The sequence below is a fragment of the Sinocyclocheilus rhinocerous genome, unplaced genomic scaffold, assembly GCF_001515625.1.
Source record: "Sinocyclocheilus rhinocerous isolate Xijiao unplaced genomic scaffold, SAMN03320098_v1.1 scaffold72, whole genome shotgun sequence".
Taxonomy (NCBI): Eukaryota; Metazoa; Chordata; class Actinopteri; order Cypriniformes; family Cyprinidae; genus Sinocyclocheilus; species Sinocyclocheilus rhinocerous.
In genome coordinates this window covers 108,915-130,239 of record NW_015628351.1, presented here as the reverse complement: position 1 = coordinate 130,239, position 21,325 = coordinate 108,915, and the positions used below count along the sequence as shown (strand labels likewise).

Below are 21,325 nucleotides of genomic sequence, written 5' to 3'. Positions count from 1 at the left end.
AAAACATTAAAAATCTTACTGTTCAAAAACTTTTGACTGGTAGTATATGTCAGCCTATAGTTTGAAGTTAAAGATATTAATATTAATTAGGTGAGTCTGAGACGATTATTTGACAATGATTTCACATTTCTTGTTTGTATGAAGGCTAAATACAAGTAAAAGGTGAACATTCATTTATTTGCGCCGTTTTTTTTTTTTTTATATTATATGGTTTTATATGAGGTGTCATAGACTTGGCAAATTAATTTTCATAAGTTTGTATGCACAGACATCGGTTGTGGGCATTCTGGGCAGTTTTTACGAGGCTTTTTTTAATAGTGTTCATATCGGAATTATATCGTATCGACTGAAATTAAGAAATATATCGTGATATAAAATTTGGCCATATCATCCAGCCCTAACAGGGCTTTAGCTTTATATGCGCGAATAGCAGCGTAAACAAGACCATGAGGGTTCAATCATCGCATAATGCACCTGCAGTGCTTCTGTGAAAGGAGAAAAACAGAAATTAAGTCTATAAAAGGAATAAAATAAATATGATTATAGATAATAAGATAATAGGCTATAATATAATTAACAGATTAACAAAAGGAAAAAATAAAAAAACACTGTGCAACAAGTATAGGCTATGCTCGTTTTTGTGACACTCAATGCATTTGATTTTTCTTTATATCTTTATTTGATTTAATCCATCTGATTGCACAGGCGCCTCACGCACGCACACACACACACACACACACACACACAACATTAGTTCTAGCGTTGCCTGACATTTCAGCCATTCATCAAAAAAAATGCAGTCAACCAAACATAAAAGTTACACTGTTTATTTGAAAAGGTCCGCTGTAAAATCAGCGTGCAGCGCCTAAAAAAACATTTTTGCGCATATGAAGGACTTTACACGGATATTAGAACATGAGTGAAGTATAAAGCCATGTTTAGGCTACATAATGAATAATAGTTATGCAAACAAATGTTACAAATATGTTACAATGTTACAAATATAGCAAAAATAGCAAATACATGTTGCAATAGCAAAAACATTTGTATGCTGTTTATAATGAATGCCACTATAGCCTAATTTGTTTTATTTTATAGTTTAATATATAATTTTATAACTACTTATTTTTCATTCTTGTTCTGAATACCTTTAAATTTAAAATATTTGTTGTAGAGTGAGAGGAACTAAATAGGCTGTTTATATTTACCAGTATTTTAATATACATATAAATGACAAATTAATGTAGCCTAATTGTTTGCAATTACAAGGTTAATGGGTGTTTTTGGAGTAAGATCAATTTCTCTTTCATGAGATTACTTCCTCTTTTTGGCCGGGTTTCGTTTCGCCGTGTCATAAACTCTAGGGGCGAGGCTTCTAAACCAAGGTGTTTTTAGGGGCGTGATATTCAAATGACGATTGTTTTCTGCCGCCACATTTATCAACGTGCGATCATTCGTACGATGAGATTGGCGGCAAACGAATGTTTCATGAATCACACGTGAACTCGGTTGTAAGTTGATTTGTGCGCATGGATCTGCGCTCGTTTCTATGTTAGATTGATAAATGAGGCCCAATGTCTTGTTTGAAAAGTGTATAAAAGCATAATCAAAAATTACCTTCAGTCTATGGCTGAATCACAGCAAGTGATATTCAACACATGTAATATTACATAAATGTTACTTATTATTTTGTTGTTGTCACAGCACCTTGAAAAAGTTTCAATGTTCAATTTTATTATTTTTGATATCATGGGAAGAAATTGACAACATTAACAGCATAAAATTTGAACAGTATCAAAGTTAACTTAATTTCGACCATAGTCAAAAGTATTTTCTTATCAGACAAAACTATCTGAGACTCCTCAGGAATGCTAGCACTAAGTACTTTTAATTATTACTATTCATAATTATTATTAGCATTAATATTATTTCTAAGAAATATATTACTATTCCAATATAACTGAAATGTAAAATAAAAAAATGTATAGTATATCAAAAAATTAGTATAGCAATTATTTTACAAATAAAAATACAATGGCTGAATTTCTTCACTGAAAGAATTAAACCCTCAAGCTTTTAAAGGGGTCATCGGATGCCCATTTTCCACAAGTTGATATGATTCTTTAGGGTCTTAATGAAAAGTCTATAACATACTTTGTTTAAAATTTCTCAATGGTACTGTAAAACAACACCCTTTTTACCTGTTCAAAATCAGCTCTGCAGACATCAACCCATTTTTTTTGCATGTTGCTTTAAATGCTAATGAGATCTGCTCACCCCGCCCCTCTCTTCTGTGGGGTGAGGAGCAGTGCTCTGAGAGACTGTTTACTTTAGCCGCGAAACTTACTAACTAGCACGTAATTAGGAACAGTGATTGCAAAGATTCATAAAAAAACCCTTACACTCACTTCTGCTGTAAGTGAAGCTGGAACATAGATGCATTTAGGTAGATCGGGGTGCATTCACTTCAGAAACAAACGTAATCCACTGCATCTTCAGCGGCTCAGATGTCGGGAGTAAATGATGACTGCTATGTTCATTATTACATCCAACAACAAATCACCACAATCTCTATGAAGCCATTCTTGTCTATGTCCCTGCTCCGGCATCGAAACAATGTGCGTTTACATGCATCTTCTTAAGCCGATTATGCTTAATAAGCCGAAAACGCACTTGGTCATGTAAACTCGGTAACCCGTTTTCTTTTATCGGAGTAAGGTCATAAACGGCTTAAGCATAAACCGGTCGAAACAGGTAGTTTTTTGGCTCTTACCCCGATTCCGGTTGGCATGTAAACGCAATAACCCGCTTTCTGTCAGCTTATTGAAGTGCGCATGTGTGATACGTAACAGGAACACATCATTAGTGCAGCGTTAAGCACATCTAGACCGAGCAAACGTCTCGCAGTAAATAAAGAAGGAAATATATCACAAAAGCAGACTTTTTCATGACTCAGAAAATGATAAAAATGTGTTCTCATCTCGTGCAGCAGAAGTGGTTCAGTCACAATGCTGCGTTTATAACTGCATGAGAGGATAATATATGAGCTGTAAGTTTCCCGCTGACATGTTGCAAGCTTAATTTAACATCACAACTGACAAATGTATGGAACACTCTGAGTCAGATACACAAATGATTATATTTTGATGTCACTACAGGGAAATAACCTGATTTACTAATGAAGTCATGTAAACGCAGCTTACTTGCGTTGTCAGGATACTGATGTGCATGTAAACGGGGCAAACTGGTTATTTTAATAAACTGATATTTGTGAGTTATCAGCTTACTGGTGTGCATGTAAACGTGCTCATTATTGGTGGTCGGACTGTTACAGCTCACTCAGGGCATGTCTAAGCTAAAACGGCCATGTCAATCAACAAGGAGCGGCCTTCGTCCGTGCGACGTCACACAGACAAGAAGCTGAGAATGGCCTGATTTGAAAAAGGGGATATTATTTTTAGGGATTAAATAAAAACCACTGGGTGCCAACACACATTTATGTTCAAACAACATGTAAAAGTGAATTTAGCATCTGATGACCCCTTTAACTGCAACTGGACCTTTGTAAACTGGAGTCTGTAAACTTGACAACAGGTTTACAAACACTTCTCATTACAAATCTGCATTAAATGCTGTAATCATCTGTCTACAAAATTGTGGGATATTATGCAAATGTAAACAAAGTGTAATTGGCTCAGGTTTCAATCCCAAATGCATGTTAAACTCCACAGCACATGCAGAGATGAAGTTTGCAGCATTTACTGTGAGCTGAGCCACTTAAAACACTGGATCAGGAGTTGCGCGTGTGTAAATGATCACAGTGACGCACTTTGCTCTGAAACATGCAGAATATATAGGCCTAGTTATATACTTAAAATACACACTGCTGTGCATCAGTGACAGTATAATAAAACCAAAAAAAAGAAAAAAGAATACTGAATGTAATACCCAAGAAACTACATGGTAATCACATAAAAAAGTCCTGCTCAGTACAAAAAAAGCAAGTTCACTCATAAGTTGTGCTTACACAACTTAACTTGCCATGTTAACCATGACTAATATAAACACACAAGCCCACAGTCTGACAATCCGTTTAGCAGTAACACAGCTCCTACCTGTGACACAGGTGGCTCATACAGGTCTAGCTGAAGCCTTTGAACGACATCATTGAAGTCCTCAGCGTGAAAACAGACCACATCTTTGGTTATCCGTGGCCGGTCACTCCTATGGGAGATGAGAACATCAAAGGTCACTTTATCTATGGTTAATTACACGTGGCTTTTTGCATGTACTAGCATGTGCATATGTTTCTGTGTGGCAGATGGCTGCACTCACCATTCCCCAAACTGCACTGCTTTCAGGACACCCACAGCTGCTGTACTCTGCCAGTCGAAACTCTGGCCAACGTGATCAGCGTGGGCTCGCGTCCGATCCTCGAAGAGCACCTCACGTGGTTCACTGGCTCTCGGGAGGTAATGCAAGTTCTTGACCTCATTCATTGATCTACAAACAAAATGAAAGTGTTTTGTGAGGCACTACAAACAGCTTCAAACTGTTTTAATCTTAAAAAAAAAAAGTGCGATTAATCGCGATTAATCACAGAAAAAGGATGTGATTAATTAGATAAAAAATTTTAATAGATTGACAGCCCTAGTATTAAGTGACAGCACCGTAATATACAGTACCTATACTGCTGTCTACGCTGTAAATATGACCCAAAGAATCAAATTAAAACCGAAAATTACTCACTGCTCTGGACTGAATAACTTCCATAGCTGTAATAAGAAGAGATTTCTTACTAGAATGCTGCTTCTAAATGCTCTAGTGTGAAGATAAATATGGCGTATTGTGTGGCTCACTCTGGGCGGGGTCTAATGCTAATATGGCAGTAACAGTTGTGGGCGGGGCTTGTAAAATATGACATCACATTTTACAGATTCTGTGAACGGCTTGTTCTGAGAAAAAGGTTAAAACTTTTTTAAATTTAAAAAAAAAAAAAAAAGAGCGTTCAATTTGTGGTTGAATCAATACCTTCGTCTCTTGAATGGAGATTTGGGCATATCGGCTGTGGGGACCATCTGCTCTCCTGGTCTCACCCACATGATGGGACCATCATCACTCTGAGACCTGCAGTCAAGCTTAAGGCAAGATAGGCTGCCCCATGGCAAAGTCATCTGCATAAACAAGTTAAAACACAAGTTGAGAAGTTAAAGCAGTGCCGTAGTCTTGCCCTGACTGCTGTCTGAAAGTGTGAAGGCAAGAAAAAACTGGATGAAGGGTTTTCTTTTCTGTGACATATTTCCTATTGAAACAGGACATTGAGATGGAACATATCACAGCCATTATTCATGACTTGCAACTTGCTGTTGCTTAGGAATGCATATCAGTTACTGGCTGATATTAGACTTTTTATTGATATTGGATAAATTGCTAATTTTCCCTATTTTTACGTTTAGATTACCTTTGCCATCATCCAATACTCATTTAATCTTTAAAAATAATAATAATGTAATAACAAAAGTTAAATTTAATAGCAAATCTCGCAGTACAATATAATGTTATGATGACTAAAATCACGAGCATCTTTAAAAATCATTGATTTTAGTTTAGATTTTTATTATTAAGTATACAAATTAGTATAGAATCTTATTATTTACGACTTAGTTATCAATTTGTTAGTTATCAGTATGAAGAATTGCTTGTATTCCTCATTTGTAAGTCGCTTTGGATAAAACATCTGCAAAATGAATAAATATAAATCAGTCATGACATTATTATTGGCTTTTAGAGGTGCATTTTATTCTATAAAAATATGTATATGCCCCAATATTTTGGTCCATTTATTTTGCCAACTTTTAGGAGTACACTAGCATTCACTAAAGTTTGGGTTAATTTTTTGCTTTTAAAAATAAAAATTTGCTTTTAAAAATAAAAAAAATATTACCGTCATCAAGGATACATTTAATAGATCAAAAGTGACAGTAAAGATATTAATAATGGTACAAAAAATTTGATTACAAATAAATGCTGTTTTTTTATTTTATTTCTATTTTTATTATATTTATTTCTATTCATTAAGCCTGAAAAAAAAAAAAAACATTTTCAAAAATAATTTTAAACGGCACAACTCTTTGCATGATAATAATAAAAAATATTTGGGTTAATTTTTTGCTTTTAAAAATAAAAATTTGCTTTTAAAAATAAAAAAAATATTACCGTCATCAAGGATACATTTAATAGATCAAAAGTGACAGTAAAGATATTAATAATGGTACAAAAAATTTGATTACAAATAAATGCTGTTTTTTTATTTTATTTCTATTTTTATTACATTTATTTCTATTCATTAAGCCTGGAAAAAAAAAACAATTTCCACAAAAATTTTAAACGGCACAACTCTTTGCATGATAATAATAAAAAATATTTCTTGAGCACCAAATCAGCACGTTAAAATAATTTCTGGAGAATCATGTGACACTGAAGACTGGAGTAATGACAGCTGAAAATTCAGCTTTGCCATCACAGGAATAAACTACATTTTAAAATGTATTAAAATAGAGATATTTAAGAGTTATTTTAAATCATAATAACATTTGACATTCTACTGCATTTTCGATCAAATAAATGCATCCTTGGTGAGCATAAGAGACTTAATTTAAAAAACATTTAAAAAATCTTTCAGGCCTCCAACATTTGGATGGTATACACCTCACAGCAAATAAACATGGACTAAAAGTCACAAATCTCAAATTTTGATGTTATGGGGTTTTTAAAAGTAAAGAGATGCAAACAAAATTCTTTACATAAGTGTGCAAGACGATACCATTCATCTAGGTCCAAATCGTAAGAAACTCTGCAGGCAAACAGTGAATTGAAACACACCATTTGCACTACAAAACACCTTCAGCACAAAGCCTTTCAAACTCACTCATCTGTGAGAGATTATGTCCTAACCTTCAGAAACGGAGACTCCTCAAGCATGTCCAAGAACTCCGGGAAGTAATCGCCCACCTCCTCATCTACTGCACCGACCAGACTGATTTGCCTCATGGGACCAGCTCTATATGTCCCAGAGCAGTACGTTCGGTTCACCTGCAACACAAAAGCACTTCAAATACGGGAAACATCGTAACACACACCCTTTATCGTAGTGTGCATTAAATATAATGATATAATAATATCAATAGTGTGCATTTTTTTAGAACTTTAGTATATACTACTTTTTAAAGTTTCATGATACTAACAAAAAGTTTAAAGGCCCATTTATGCAGAGAAAGATAACTATATTATTGTTCACACCAACGGAACAATAATGATGTGTTTATTAAAAGCACAAGCTGCGGTCATGTCGTTTGCTGCTTTAAATGCTCAAGCTCTTTCAAGTCAGGTGGATTCTGATTGGCCGTTATTGTTTTTATCATCTGTACAAAATCATTCTGAAAGTGACTCATTATTTTTCTCATCTGTGTCATTATTGTTATAGTTCTCATAGAATTAGAACAATTATTTAAACATTACTTCTTATAGTTATTGTCTATTGTACCTGCCTTACAGGGGTCATATGATGTTGCTAAAAAGAACATTATTTTGTGTATTTGGTGTAATGAAATGTGTTTATGCGGTTTAAGGTTCAAAAAACACACTTTTGGAAGGCCAAACAAAGTAGTTTCACTTTCACAACGAAAAACACGGCGGCCTAGAGTGAGCGGAGGGCGGTGGGCCTGAGTGAGTGGCGGCGGGTGGGCTTGAGAACGGCACGGCCGGCATATTCGACGAAGTATCATATGACCCCTTTATGGCAAGATTTACAGTAATATGGTTTTTAGACTGCCATAAAATTAAAATAACTTCCCTAAACTGTGATTCTCCTGCTTGTTATGAGAATGAATGCAATAATATCAGTTTGTTTTATCGATGCGACAGCAGAAGAAAAGCCTGACGGTTTGACTGCGGGTAAATTTGGTCTACATCACTTAAGACTGTTATTGTACTTTGAACTGCCACCTTCTAGCCACCTGACTTCTGTAAATAATAAATGCACCTGCTTTAAAAGTCCTCTAAAAGTGGGAAAGGCTAAATGATTGGTATATACTTAATTTAGCGAGCTACACATCAATGTATCCTGCCAAAAACAAGCCATGGCTTGAAGGTACAACGCAAAATTAATGAGTGCAAAGCGTCATCCTACCTGAGAGTGGAAGTTGGCAATCGTGGTGGTCTCAATGTCCTTTTTACCAAGGATTTCCATCTTGACAGGTGTATTTGGAAAATTGAAGGCAAAGTAGTCCAAGAAATCAGGCAGGTAGGCAGCCGCTCCGTGCACCACTGCGAGTGCGTAGCGTGCGGCTCCTTTAGGGTGTTCAGCAAAGGCGAGATCCAGAAACTCCTGGGCGAATCTTTCAGTGTCCCCCGGTCGCAGTAAAGACAGTTCATCTGCGTAAGCGTGTAGTACAGATGCCCCTCCATTGGGCTGCTTTTCCTCATGGATCAGACTGCTGAAGGAGGTGTTGGTCTGAAGCCACGAGCTGCGGATGAAGTGGTCTCGGTGAGAGAGGAACAGCTTCTTCTCAGCTTTGGGAGTGTAGTACTCACCTAAGCTTGGACATGGCTTTTCATCTTTGATGTACACATGCAACACAGGGTCTTCAGAAGATGGCAGAGCATCTCCTGTTAATCCTGTACACAGCGTCTGGACCTCTTTGTTGTGCACGCGCAACTTCTTGCCCCGCTCATCTTCACGATGCCGCTTCTTCTTTTTCTTTTTCTTTAGGAGGTATTCTTCCAGGGTCTGGGTTTTGCCATTCTCATTATGGGGCTCTGAAAAGATCAACAGAGATGGTAGAACTTAGAAAAACTTTTGTTCATAACGTCTAGGTGTTTACCTATGTAAAATTATTTTGTGGATACTTGAAAAGTTGTTAGATACTACTTGGTAATCAAGTCCAACAATTCTGAACATTTGGTGGTCCTGAAAGAAGTTATCTCTGTAATACGCTCCTACATATCTAATACTACATTTACATCAATTTACCATGGTAAATACTGACCACAGTTTTGCGAACGATACCATAATCACTAAAGTTGTTGTTGTTATTACCCAACTCATATTAATTATTTTTTAAAAAGAGTTTGGCGGTTCCATGTTACAATGATAGTGACAGATGGTAATACTATGGTACTGTGTTTTAAATCTTAACACAGTCGAGTTAAGGCTGCTCTGTGCCTGCTCAAAATTCTATGTAAAGACATAATGGCGAATAAAAGCCAGGCTAAATTAAGCCTGCTCTGACCCACATTAGCCCCTAGTATCATAGCATACAGTTGTATTAGCTGTGTGAATGCACACATTTTGTGCCGCAATAAACATTCTGTGTAAAGACGGCTAAAAGCCACTTCAGAAGCACTCCTGTGTCAACTTTGAAGTGTAAATTTGCCATAAAAATACAGTATAGAGTTATTACCATATACGGTATATATGGTATCGCAAAACACTTCAAAAAACATCAACGTAATGTGTCTAAAAACATGGCACTGTTATGATATCGTGTTAATAAAAAGCTATAGTAGTATCGCGTTACTTATGTTTGTGAAATTACAGATTACCGTAGTTACAGCGAGTTTAGTAAACAGTAAACATGACAGCTGCAAAGAGAACGTCTCTAATACTAAGCAGCGAAAAAGTATTCAGTTATACTTCATTTAAAAGCACTTTGGCAGCGGTGAAAAGTTTATTTCTCAATAAAATGTAGCAGTTCTGCTCATCTGCACGTACACTGAGCTCTTGTGAATGGGGGCGTGCTCGCGCATGGGTTAGCAGCGGAGGCTAACGGCACTTTCTCCGCTCACTTCTCAAGTTGGAAGCCAGCCAGAAATATAATATCGTTTGGCTTACGTCTAAACGCTATTAAAGTTACCTTTCGTCTTCTTGCATTCCCCCACTTTAACATTCGCCTCGGTGTTTTCCTTCTTGGGCTTGAGTTTGGCGTCCTTCTCGATGTGTTTGGGCTTGTTATTGGGGGTCTCGGCCTTCGCTACTTTGAGCGGCGTGAAAGTGAAGAGCGGGGAAGGCGGCAGGACCGTCTTCTGCGGGACGTGACCCGCTGCTGGTGTCACTTTGCGCGGCGGCCATCCCGGAGGTAATTCTTTCTTTGAGCTGTGATGGTGATGATGGTTGTGATGGCGGTGTTGCACAGGTGCCTGCTCTTTGCTGAAGTCGCGCGCTTGGCTGTTCTGTTGTTGGTGCGGTGGAAGCGCTCGTTGTTGGGCATGTTGGTGATGGTGTTGTAGCTTTATTTTCTTCGCTTCCTTCTCCGCTCTCTCGCGCTTGTCATCGGACGGCGAACATTCCCGTTTTTTCTTCTTTTTCTTCTCTTTGGTGGCTTTGTCAAAACTGTCACTTCTCTTCTCCTCTACTTTGACGCGCAGTAGATCGACCTGTGCAGCCATTTTGCACGTAAATTTAAAAGGCTTTAAAAGGGATTTTTCGCGCATGTCTATTGGGAGCCGTAGTTCTTTTGGCCGTAGCCAATCGGAGCTCACGCGTTTGTAGTTTTCCCGCTCGGAGCGCGCATGCGCACAATTGGTAGCTTTGTGGGTAGTGATGTTTCTGGACTGCCATGGTTCAAGGGCTGCGTGCGCTGCTGACGTAATGCTGTAGCAGCTTCAGGGGTTGGGCGGTTCCGTTTCGTTGAGTGGAGATAAATGCGCTTTGCGCTGAGCTCACAACCAACAAAAGAGCAGCACATAACATCCTGGAAATAATAGTTGCACGGTGTTGGATTTCTTTAGTGGGCGTTTACACAGGACTCTTTCTTGCTAATTGGGCTATTTTTGGGTGGTCTATGTATACAACATGAGTCAGACGGACGTCTTCGGATATTGCGTCGCATCTGCCTGTCATTGGCGGCACGAGCTTTGCGTTTTTTAAGTCGGCGTGTCAAATTAAAAATAACCATGTCTGGTTCGTGAACGAATCGTTCATATGAGTCGGATCTTTTCAAGAATCTATTGATTCAACTTTACGATGCTTTTGGGAAACGCAGCCCTGGCTTAAACGGTTCACGAATCGGACGGAATCGGTTTGTGATTCTTTCGATTGAACAGCTCACTGACTTTTGAAACAAGAAACGATGGTAAGAACATTTTGTGCAATGGAGAAATTTAAAATAAAAATACTAAAAATGTGTTGCTTGTTTGTATGAATTGTTTTAAATAAGTTTCAAGTTAATTGTAGTATTTTAAGTAAATGTAAATTGTATTTAGGTTCTAAATGACACTGTTTAAAAAAAATTCAGTCATCGCCGCAACAGACTGACAATAGATTGGAAAATAACCATGTTTTTATTACAGAATCAATATGTTGGGATGGGACCACGTGATGGCATAATTACAAAAGAATCGCTGAATCGATTTACAAACTGGGTCTTTGGTATGAACTGTTCGAAAGAACCTGTTCACGGATGTTGAATCGAACTTCCCATCACTTTTGTGTGAACACCCCCTTAAATGCAATTAAACGTGCACTGTCACTCATGTTAAATAATGTAGGAAATCAGACATTTAAAAGATCAAGAGGCATCTTTTCAGTAAATCTTTATTTATCAGTGCATGAACAGAAGGTCATGACCAGATTAATTTCTTTAAACACTCTTTCTATATATATATATGCTTATACTCTCAATTACTTAAAAAAATAATGGAGTGATTTATAGATTTTTTTTCTTCTTGTTTTTCCCCTCACGAAGGCAAGTTTTATACAGGTGCTGTACATTGTATTTTTATAAACATTTACAACTACCACAATGTAGAGACCACAAGGCTTTTTTTGTGTAAGATAAAGCAATGCAAGGCCACAGTATCATACATACAACCCCAGGACATGAGATGCACTAGAGAAACAAGCTACAAAAGGGTTGAGATTAATGATCACGAAGCAATCATAAACCGTATTAGAAAGTATTCACATTTTTCATCATGACAAAACATAGAAGCGCTGCAGCATATGCAATGTTTGACTGATGTCTGCTCTGTCCGTATGGACACTCAATATTTATGGTATTTCAAAAATACTGTTACGAAAAAAGATATTAGACATTGTTATATCTTGCGTCTGAATCTGTGCCAATTGTTTGAGGCTTTAAGAACCTGATGAATAACATCCAACATAATTCAGAGCTACATTTCCCTTGGATATAAGACAGCATCTTGACATTTAATCTGAAAGATACAGATGCACAAAGACACTTTAAATGAATATGAATTCCCAATATTGGGAAAATGATGCAGTATGAATCATTTGATGTGCTAAAAAGAATAAGAAAAAATATATGTTAGATTGGATAGTATGCAAAAATATATCTGAATTTCTCCCAGTTCTGCTTCACCTGCTAATGATACGAGTGAACATTTGATCCCAAATGTACACACCTTGCAAATGCTCCACCGAGATTAACTGTAAAAGCTATAGCACTGTGAAAAAATATGTTTGTTAGGAAGCCGGAAGTCGTATCGGCAAGCTGGAACACTAATAAGTGACCTGGCTCAGAATGGATACAAATATCTATACCTCTACATGTATATGTTTATATCATCATATTCATTTCAATAAATTACATATGCGTCTTCATCAACACACAAGTAGTAAACAATATACTTAACCACAAGTTTCTGGTCTTTTAAAGATGGATATGTGGAAAATTCACTGCAAAAAACTGAATAATGCACAGCCTACACAGAGTCACTTCTCAGGACTGGATCTTGAGGACAGTTGCATCACTGGAAAAGTCTTTGTAAGGACATGCAGCGAATCAAAGATGGAGAATTAGGGATAGTTTACCCAAAGATCTATTTTGTCATCATTCACTCATCCTCATGTCATTTCAGCCCTGTATTTCTGTCTTCAGTGGAAGATGAAAGATTTTATGGTCTATACACAATAGAAGTCAATGGTCACCAAATTGATTTGGCTACCAACATTCTTCAAAATATCTTCTTCTGTGTTCTGCAGAGTCATACCGGTAAATGCTGACAGAAGTTTCATTTTTGGGTGAACTATCCCCTTTTTTAAATATTAACAGACATTTTAAACCTTCACAGAAAAGCATCCTTCATGTTATTGTCACATGGATGACATCGAGACATGGATGAGTCTGCAGCTGCAGTCTGATTGGCACAAAACAAAACTGAGGCTCGTATTGTTGGTGGACACAAACAAACGCTGCATGTTATCAGTGTAGATGGTGATAGTCATACAAAAAAAGACAAAATCCACAGTGATTCACATCAATAACTGCTCCCAAACGCATTAGACTCCATGCACCGGAGGCTGAACCCTTGTGGAGCTGGGCACCTTCCAGGGGCCTGGGGTTATAGGGGCTCTCTTGGTGGTAGGGTTCCCATTGTGGGGAGTCTCTTGAGGCACGCCCTCAATGTCCTCTGGCCTGTCTCGTCCTCTATGGTCCTTCCGGTTGAGGGTACCGCTTTCAGACCTCTGAGGTTCTGCTGTCTTGTCCCTCTGGTATCTGTCACTGCCACCTCTTGAGACCTCAGGTCTGCTTTCTCCCGTTTCCCTGTCCTGCTTGTGCATAGTGTCCTCGTCTTTGTATCTCCTTCCAGAGTTAGGCTTCAATCCGTCAGTGGCCTTTTGAGGCATTTCCTGTCTGATCCCACTGTTTTCCTTCTTGGTCTTCCTGGGGCTTGCGGATCGAGGTTCTCGTTCACTAGGGTCGTTCCTGTTGTCCATGTTTAGAGTCTTTTTTGGACTCCGTGAGCGTTCTTTCCCATCCTGTCTTCGAGGGAGTGTAAAATTGTCATTGTTGTTGCGAGGCATGCTTGGGTCGCTCTTTCTAGTTTGCTGTTTGGCGTCTCTGTAATGTTGGTAAAGTTGTCCGTGCGAAGTGGCCACCGGGTCGAAGAAGAGCTCCTCGGGTGGAGAGGGGTTGACCTCAGGGGAGTGAGAGATGAAGGATGGAGATGCTGGTGTCAACGGCTCATTGGATGCAGAATACCTTGGAGAGTTTGCAGATGGACCTGTCATCATATCCTTAACATCTGAAATGCAAAACATGGTAATAATTAGTGTCGGAAGATAGAGAAGAACATTAAAACCATTTATTTTAAAGGTGCACTCAATCTGTTTTGTAACATGTAAAAGAGCAAATCAGTATTTATGGTTAGTAAGATGTTTTTTGAATAAAATTAATTATTTTATTTAGCAAGGATGCATTACGTTGTGAACAAACAGCTGCAATAAAAGTGACAGTAAAGGCATTTATAATGTCATTTTTTAAATTTGAAATAAATGCTATTCTTATAAAACTTTTTATTCCTCATAATCCTGAAAAAATGTTTCATGGTTTACACAAAAATACATTAAGCATCACAATTGTTTTCAACATTGATATAATAAGAAATGTTTCTTGAGCACCAAATCAGCATATAAGAATGATTTCTGAAGGATCATGTGACACTGAAGACTGGAGTTATGATGCTGAAAATTCAGCTTTGCCATCACAAAAATGTACATTTTAAAATATATTAAAATAGAGAAAACGCTATTTTAAATTGTAGTGCTATTTCACAATATTACTGTTTTTTTCCCACTGTATTTTTGACTGAATAAATGCAGTCTTGGTGAGCAAAAAAAAATGTAGGTGAGGTGAGCCGCTCCAAGTACATACAAGTTGATACAGTATAACTGGAGTGAATGCACAATGTACTTTTAAATCTGTTTCAAATGTGCTGTTCATTTCTCTGTGTAAAACTTTTTTAATGAAGAAAAATGACAGAGTGCACTTTTAAACATTGCGAATTGGATTTAGCAAATCTGCAGAATACAACTGATAGACTGAACATAATTAACCTGTCTTCAGCAGAGACATTCTCAATTAAACCGTCCCAGTTTTCAGTCTTCAGTGGCTTTTTGCCTCCAGATACAGTGACGCATATCAAGCAGCTGAAACCGGCTATGAGAAAGAGTCAGACCCAGAATGGCAAAGTTGCAATTTTCTCTCAAGATAAAATGTCACGCCACAAGACGTGAAGCAACAAGAACCAAAAATTAAACCAAGCCGGTGGCTCCTGACATGGGTTTCAATTTCTTTCTCATTTAACTGGTATGAAATATATTTGGTCACATATTTAGGCTCTAAGATTTACCCAGGATGCATCATTCCAGAGCGGTACTCCCAACTAAGGACATGTGAACTCCAGGGGGTTCTTGAAAAGATTTCAATTTTGATTAAATTATGACATGTCAGATTATAGCTTACAAATAAAAGTGCTGTCACTGATTAAAATATCTAATCATTATCAGTGTTATTATCATTAACAAAAAATATTAACTGAAATAAAGCTGAAATAAAACATAGTGGATGAAAAACTTAAAGGGTTAGTTAACCCAAAAATGAAAATTAGCCTGTTATTTACGCACCCTCAAGCCATCCTAGGTGTATATGACTTTCTTCTTTCAGACGAATCCAATCGGAGTTATATTAAAAATTGTCCTGGCTATTCCAAGCTCTATCATTGCAGTGGGCGAGTGTTTCTGTTCAACAGTCCAAAACACGTTAAATAAAGTGCGCACATTCGGGCCTATATTCACCCCCCGGAGCCGTGTGAGGCACGTTTTATTATGGATGCGCGCAATTTATTTACCGTGTTTTGGACTGTTAAACAGAAACACCCACCTAGAGAATCCATGCGTTTTTGTAGGAAAAATATCCATATTTCAAACGTAATAAACACTTTTCTATCACTTACGCTATCTGTCATACGCGGAAGCAGTTCCGGCGGGTGACGTAAGACGTCGGCGTTGCGTGATTAGTGACGAACGCAGAGAGAGAACAAAACAAAACGCCGGTCATGAATTAGACGTGCAAACCGAGGACTTGTAAAGACAAATGTCGGAGGATTTTGATATAAGCCAAGAGGAGACTGGCTTTCCTTTGCTAAAGTAAGGAAACGTTGCTTCTTTTGCTCCTGTAAACAAACTCGTGAGACTAGCATATCTCAGAGGTGCAGGCGCGCACGACACATACATCCTACGTCATCCGCCAGAACAGCTTCCGCATACGACAGTCAGCAGAAGTGAGAGAAAAGTGTTTATTATGTTTGAAATATGGAATTTTTCTTACAAAAACGCATGGACTTGCTACAGGAGGCCTATATTCCCCCCCCGGAGCGTGAGTAAAACACAGGCTAATTTTCCTTTTTGGGTGAACTAACCCTTTAAAAATTATAAATCTTGCGCTGGCAACTAAGTTTCAGATGAAGTATTTAAATTACTAAAACAATAAAAATGCTAAATAGAAATAGACAAAAAATATATATTTAAAAATGCCAAAACATACATGCATACATGCACGACACATACATCCTACGTCATCCGCCAGAACAGCTTCCGCATACGACAGTCAGCAGAAGTGAGAGAAAAGTGTTTATTATGTTTGAAATATGGAATTTTTCTTACAAAAACGCATGGACTTGCTACAGGAGGCCTATATTCACCCCCCGGAGCCGTGTGAGGCACGTTTTATTATGGATGCGCGCAATTTATTTACCGTGTTTTGGACTGTTAAACAGAAACACCCACCACAATGATAGAGCTTAGAAGAGCCAGGACAATTTTTTATATAACTCCGATTGGATTCGTCTGAAAGAAGAAAGTCATATACACCTAGGATGGCTCGAGGGTGAGTAAAACACAGGCTAATTTTCCTTTTTGGGTGAACTAACCCTTTAAAAATTATAAATCTTGCGCTGGCAACTAAGTTTCAGATGAAGTATTTAAATTACTAAAACAATAAAAATGCTAAATAGAAATAGACAAAAAATATATATTTAAAAATGCCAAAACATACATGCATACATGCATATATACACACACACACACACACACACATATATATATATATATATATATATATATGCATATATATATATTCTGAAATTATAAAAATAAAAGCATATTCAAAATATTAATAAATAGTATAATAGTAAATAAATAATACTAATTGTTGTACTGTAAATCATTTTATGTACATTTACATTGAATTGAAAGCAACAATTTATGTGATTATTGTTTTATGAAAGTGTGAACAAAAATGAACACAAAAGAGGAAACTGTTCTAGAGAATAATCACTGCATGTTTATATAGATATATATGGCCATGAAATTAAATCTGCAGAATTCTCACCACTGACATTTCCTTTTTTTTCTTTCGAGACCTTCAGAAGCAGAAGGTTCATTTTAAGGCAAATGAAAGGGAAAAAAGGTAGAACTGCACATACACAAAATAAGCATAGAGGAGGAAAGCAAAGTTTACCAAAGTTATTAGGGACAGACCAAGAAAAGCAGAGAAGCCTTTAGTGATGCTCTGGTTTCATGTGGAAGAACAGTGTGGAGGAGGAAGAGTTCAGACCTAAACCAGGAAGAGAGAGAGAGAAAGAGGTGCATAGAACAGTGCCCGGACAGAGAGAAAGAAACCAGCAAAAATTGAGACAGGAAGCAAGAGTGACAGCAATGCATGAAGATAGGAAGATCTGACATAACATGCATATGACCCACATACCCAAATCACCCAATAGGCCTTATTCACTAATAATTGAGTACTTGTGTGCGTACTTATCTATTTTTGCAATTGGTGTTGATCCATATGCATGCAATGTTTAGGCAATATAAAGGTAAGTATGATGATGATTGTAATATTTCAATAAAACCACCGTGGTTATACTCTATATGAGTCTATTTTGTAATAATGTTCTGAACAACAGTACCCATGTTGCATGAAGTACCTTTAGAAAACACTCTGTTGAGAAAAGATAACCGTCACAATACATTTTCAATGGCTTTTGAAACAGCAGTAGAAAACAAACCCATCTTCAAAAAATTATTTGTTTCTCAGAGGGGAACATGTCGGCTTCAGGGAACTGATTTTTCTCGGTTCATGAAGCAGACGGAATTCAAATGAGCGCTTCTGCACTTCTGAACAAACCTAAAGAGGTGGTTTGCTATGGAGAACGTTTCTCTTGGGTATGTCGGTTCATTGGCCTGACTTGTTTGAGAGGTCAGGTATTAAATAGACTCACTATGATCAGGCACCAGTCCCAGTCCGGGCCTCAAAAGCAGCAGCACTTTATTGCCCCCGGCCTGGATGAGCTCAATGGCCCGTGTGTGTGTAATGCCCTGCGTGGGTTCACCGTTGATCTCCACGATCTGATCTCCCACCTGCGCGGTCACAAACACAGATTCCTCTGTCATTTTAACAAGAACCACTGACAATATCAATAAACTATATCATAAAATGTTTCATGTTAGAAAACATAAAAAATGTGTATTATTTTGTATTTTATTAGTTGCATAATTTAATTTTAATTAACAATTTTGTATTATGTATAATAATAATAATGGTTAAATATTTATTACATTTTATTATTCTTTTTTTTATTCTTTTTTTTTTTAAATCTAAAATACACACTACTGTTTAAAAGCTTAGGGTCATATTTTTATTCAGCATTAATTGACCAAAAGTGACAGTAAAGACATTTCTAATGATAGAAAATATTTTCATTTCAAATAAATGCTGTTATTATCTATAGCTATATATTATCTACTCAAAGAATCCTGAAAAGTGCATCACGGTTTTCACAAATAATTATTTTCAACATTGATAATATTAAGAAATGTCTGTTGAGCACCAAATCAGCATATTTAAACCATTTCTGAAGAATCACGTGACACTGAAGACTGAAGTAATGGCTGCTAAAAACTGAGCTTTGCAATCACAGAAATAAATTACATTTTAAAATTGATTAAAATAGAATACAGTTATTTTAAATTGTAATACATTTTCACAATATTACTGTTTTCTCTGTATTTTAAATAAACATTAATAATGAAAATAACAAATTACAAATAATTAATAATAATATATGCCTTGGTAAGCATAAGAGACATTAAAAATCTTACCAACCCCAAACTTTTGAATGGTAATGTATTATTCTATTTTATATAATCATTAAAATATTATGTAACGTAAAACATTATGCATTTTTCACTGTTCCATTTATTAATATGAGGTGTTTCATTGTTTCATTTATTATTGTAATAATGTCTTACGGTTCTTTGTGTATTATGTGTTAATGTCACGAGAGCTCACATGTATTCTGCCATCTTTCAGTGCAGGACCGTCCTCGGCTAGTCTAAGTATAAAGAGGCCCATATTATACTCCTTCCCTCCTCGCAGACTGAAGCCAAAACCTCTCTGTCCTCTCTCCAACTCCACAGGATAACAGCCCTGAAAAAGAGAGATATCAGTTACATTTTTTACATGTTAAAATAAACAGCTCAACACAGCCTGAATTCAACTTTAGACCGATCACATTACATTTAATTGCACTGTAGACTCGCTAAACTATGCAAATATATTATCACACATTTCTTGGGAGGGAGTCTCTCGGGAGTCGAGAATGACGATCGAGGCTTTGTGCAGTCATCTGTGGGTCCTCATGTGGCTTCGAAGCCCAAAGGCAGAAGCACAGAGGCGGTTGCAGAGGGGGCAAGGTTCGCCAGTAGTTGGGGCAGGGGTAACGGCGGCTCTGTGTCTGCGTTCTCTTGCAGCTGCAAGATGATGCTGACGGTCCTCTTCAAATGCGGTGGCTGCTTTATTAGTTCGGGCGTGCCAACTGGCTCTGTCAGAGGCGGCAAGCTCCAACTGCTTTGGGTTCAGGTCAGCCCATTTTAGATGTGACTTGAGATTATCTTTTCTTTGGGCGCCTTTGGTGTCTGAACCCTGCGGCCAGCTCTCCAAAGAACACCTGCTTTGGCATCCTCTGCGGGTCCATGCGGATGACGTGGCCAGACCATCGGAGCTGCATTTTCAGAATCATGGATTCATTGCTTGTTGAGCCAGCTCTGTCCAGGACTTCTTGGTTGGTAACTTTGTCCTGCCAGCGGATCTTCATGATTGACCGGAGGGAGCGATGGTGGAACTGCTCCAACTGTTTGATGTGTCTCCGGTAGGGCGTCCATGTTTCGCAGTCGTACAGAAGTGAGGTGAGGACCACTGCTCTGTATACTTTGAGCTTGGTGGAGAGGCGAATGCCGCTGCTTTGGAGCGCAGTCTCCCAAGAGCTTGACTGGCCTTTTGGACTCTGGTATTGATCTCCTGGTCCAGCAGACGTTTTCCTCTTTTGTTTTTTTATCCGCCATCTCTATCTTTCTGTCGCTCGGCTCGGTTCATGTCCGTCCCATGCACTGAACGCGCTCTCCTCCACATCACGAGTAGATACGCCCCTTATTGCTGATTGGCTACAAGTTTGTTTTGCGATTCGGCCCGAATCAGTTTTCTAAAGTGTTTTTGAAAAATCACTTACTCTGCCTTTAAGTCAGTTGCATTATAATCTGTGAACTTTATTACTACACAAATTTTTACTCAAAGAAGTGCCGTCGTCTCATTTACATCTCACCTGCTTTGGTCCTGAGGTGATCTCACCCTGCGGCTGGGATTTGTACTCCGCTCGGGCCATAGTGTCCTTCCTCTCCTCCGTTTCTACGCCATTCCTAAATGACACACAATTAAACGCTACTTTAGGGCATTTAATGAACTGCTGCACAAAATGAAAGCATCTCCCTTCATCCAACGTCATGTTATCCAGCGCAGCTAAGAGCGGTTTTGTTCATGAGAACATGCAGTTCAAAATCGTAATTCGCACAAAGAGGCTGAGAGTCTCTCTTCCGGACCTCAATGGTCTGCGGAGCTCATTACATCCTTTTGTTGGTCTTAAGTGTGGCCAAAAGCTTAGACAGTGGCTGCCCCTCTTATCTGAGCCATGACTGTGGAGCGAGTTCACAACAAGTCTACTCAATTTTATGCTGAAAAGAATGACCTGGATTGGGATTGAAATGAAAGGAGAGGTCGTGAGCATTCTTGACAGAGGAGAAAATGGAAAGAGGTAATTGAAATTGGAAAGATGTAGAAGTGGAGAGGGCAGGGTGTCATGTTGCATAACATATCATATCTGCAGAGGTCTTGGGCCCTGTTTCTTGAAGGTATAAAAGACAAGCTATTTTAGCTATAGTATTTATTATTTGCTAAAAGTATATTTGGGTCTCTTAAACCACACATCCTCAATAGTTTAATTTATCTACTATGAATGTCCAGCCGTTGAATGTACACAACCATTCAAGCATTTGGGGTTACTAAGATTTTTTTTAAAGTCTCCTATATTAACCAAGACGATATACCGTATGTGCAAACATACAGTAAAAACTGTAATATTGTTTTTAAAAATATATATTTTATTTCTGTGATAGCAAAGCTGAATT

General features: G+C 37.7%; 2 protein-coding genes across 2 annotated transcripts in view; both read right to left on the bottom strand.

Moving 5' to 3' along the window:
* The window catches only part of LOC107737499 (round spermatid basic protein 1-like), an 18,268-nt gene extending 7,725 nt beyond the window's left edge, over positions 1-10,543 (bottom strand). Inside the window, exons 1-6 of the mRNA XM_016548991.1 lie at positions 9,915-10,543; positions 8,189-8,817; positions 6,955-7,092; positions 5,032-5,174; positions 4,336-4,503; positions 4,116-4,224 (exon numbers count right to left, since the gene is read on the bottom strand). Coding sequence (XP_016404477.1) covers positions 4,116-4,224; positions 4,336-4,503; positions 5,032-5,174; positions 6,955-7,092; positions 8,189-8,817; positions 9,915-10,491 — 1,764 coding nt within the window. The 5' untranslated portion in view covers positions 10,492-10,543. The remainder of the gene's footprint in view (positions 1-4,115; positions 4,225-4,335; positions 4,504-5,031; positions 5,175-6,954; positions 7,093-8,188; positions 8,818-9,914) is intronic.
* A 1,147-nt stretch (positions 10,544-11,690) lies between these two features.
* Positions 11,691-21,325, bottom strand: part of LOC107737662 (membrane-associated guanylate kinase, WW and PDZ domain-containing protein 3-like) — a 60,905-nt gene continuing 51,270 nt past the window's right edge. Inside the window, exons 18-21 of the mRNA XM_016549254.1 lie at positions 20,467-20,560; positions 19,158-19,295; positions 18,088-18,226; positions 11,691-14,049 (exon numbers count right to left, since the gene is read on the bottom strand). Of these exons, the coding sequence (XP_016404740.1) occupies positions 13,304-14,049; positions 18,088-18,226; positions 19,158-19,295; positions 20,467-20,560 (1,117 nt within the window). The 3' untranslated portion in view covers positions 11,691-13,303. The remainder of the gene's footprint in view (positions 14,050-18,087; positions 18,227-19,157; positions 19,296-20,466; positions 20,561-21,325) is intronic.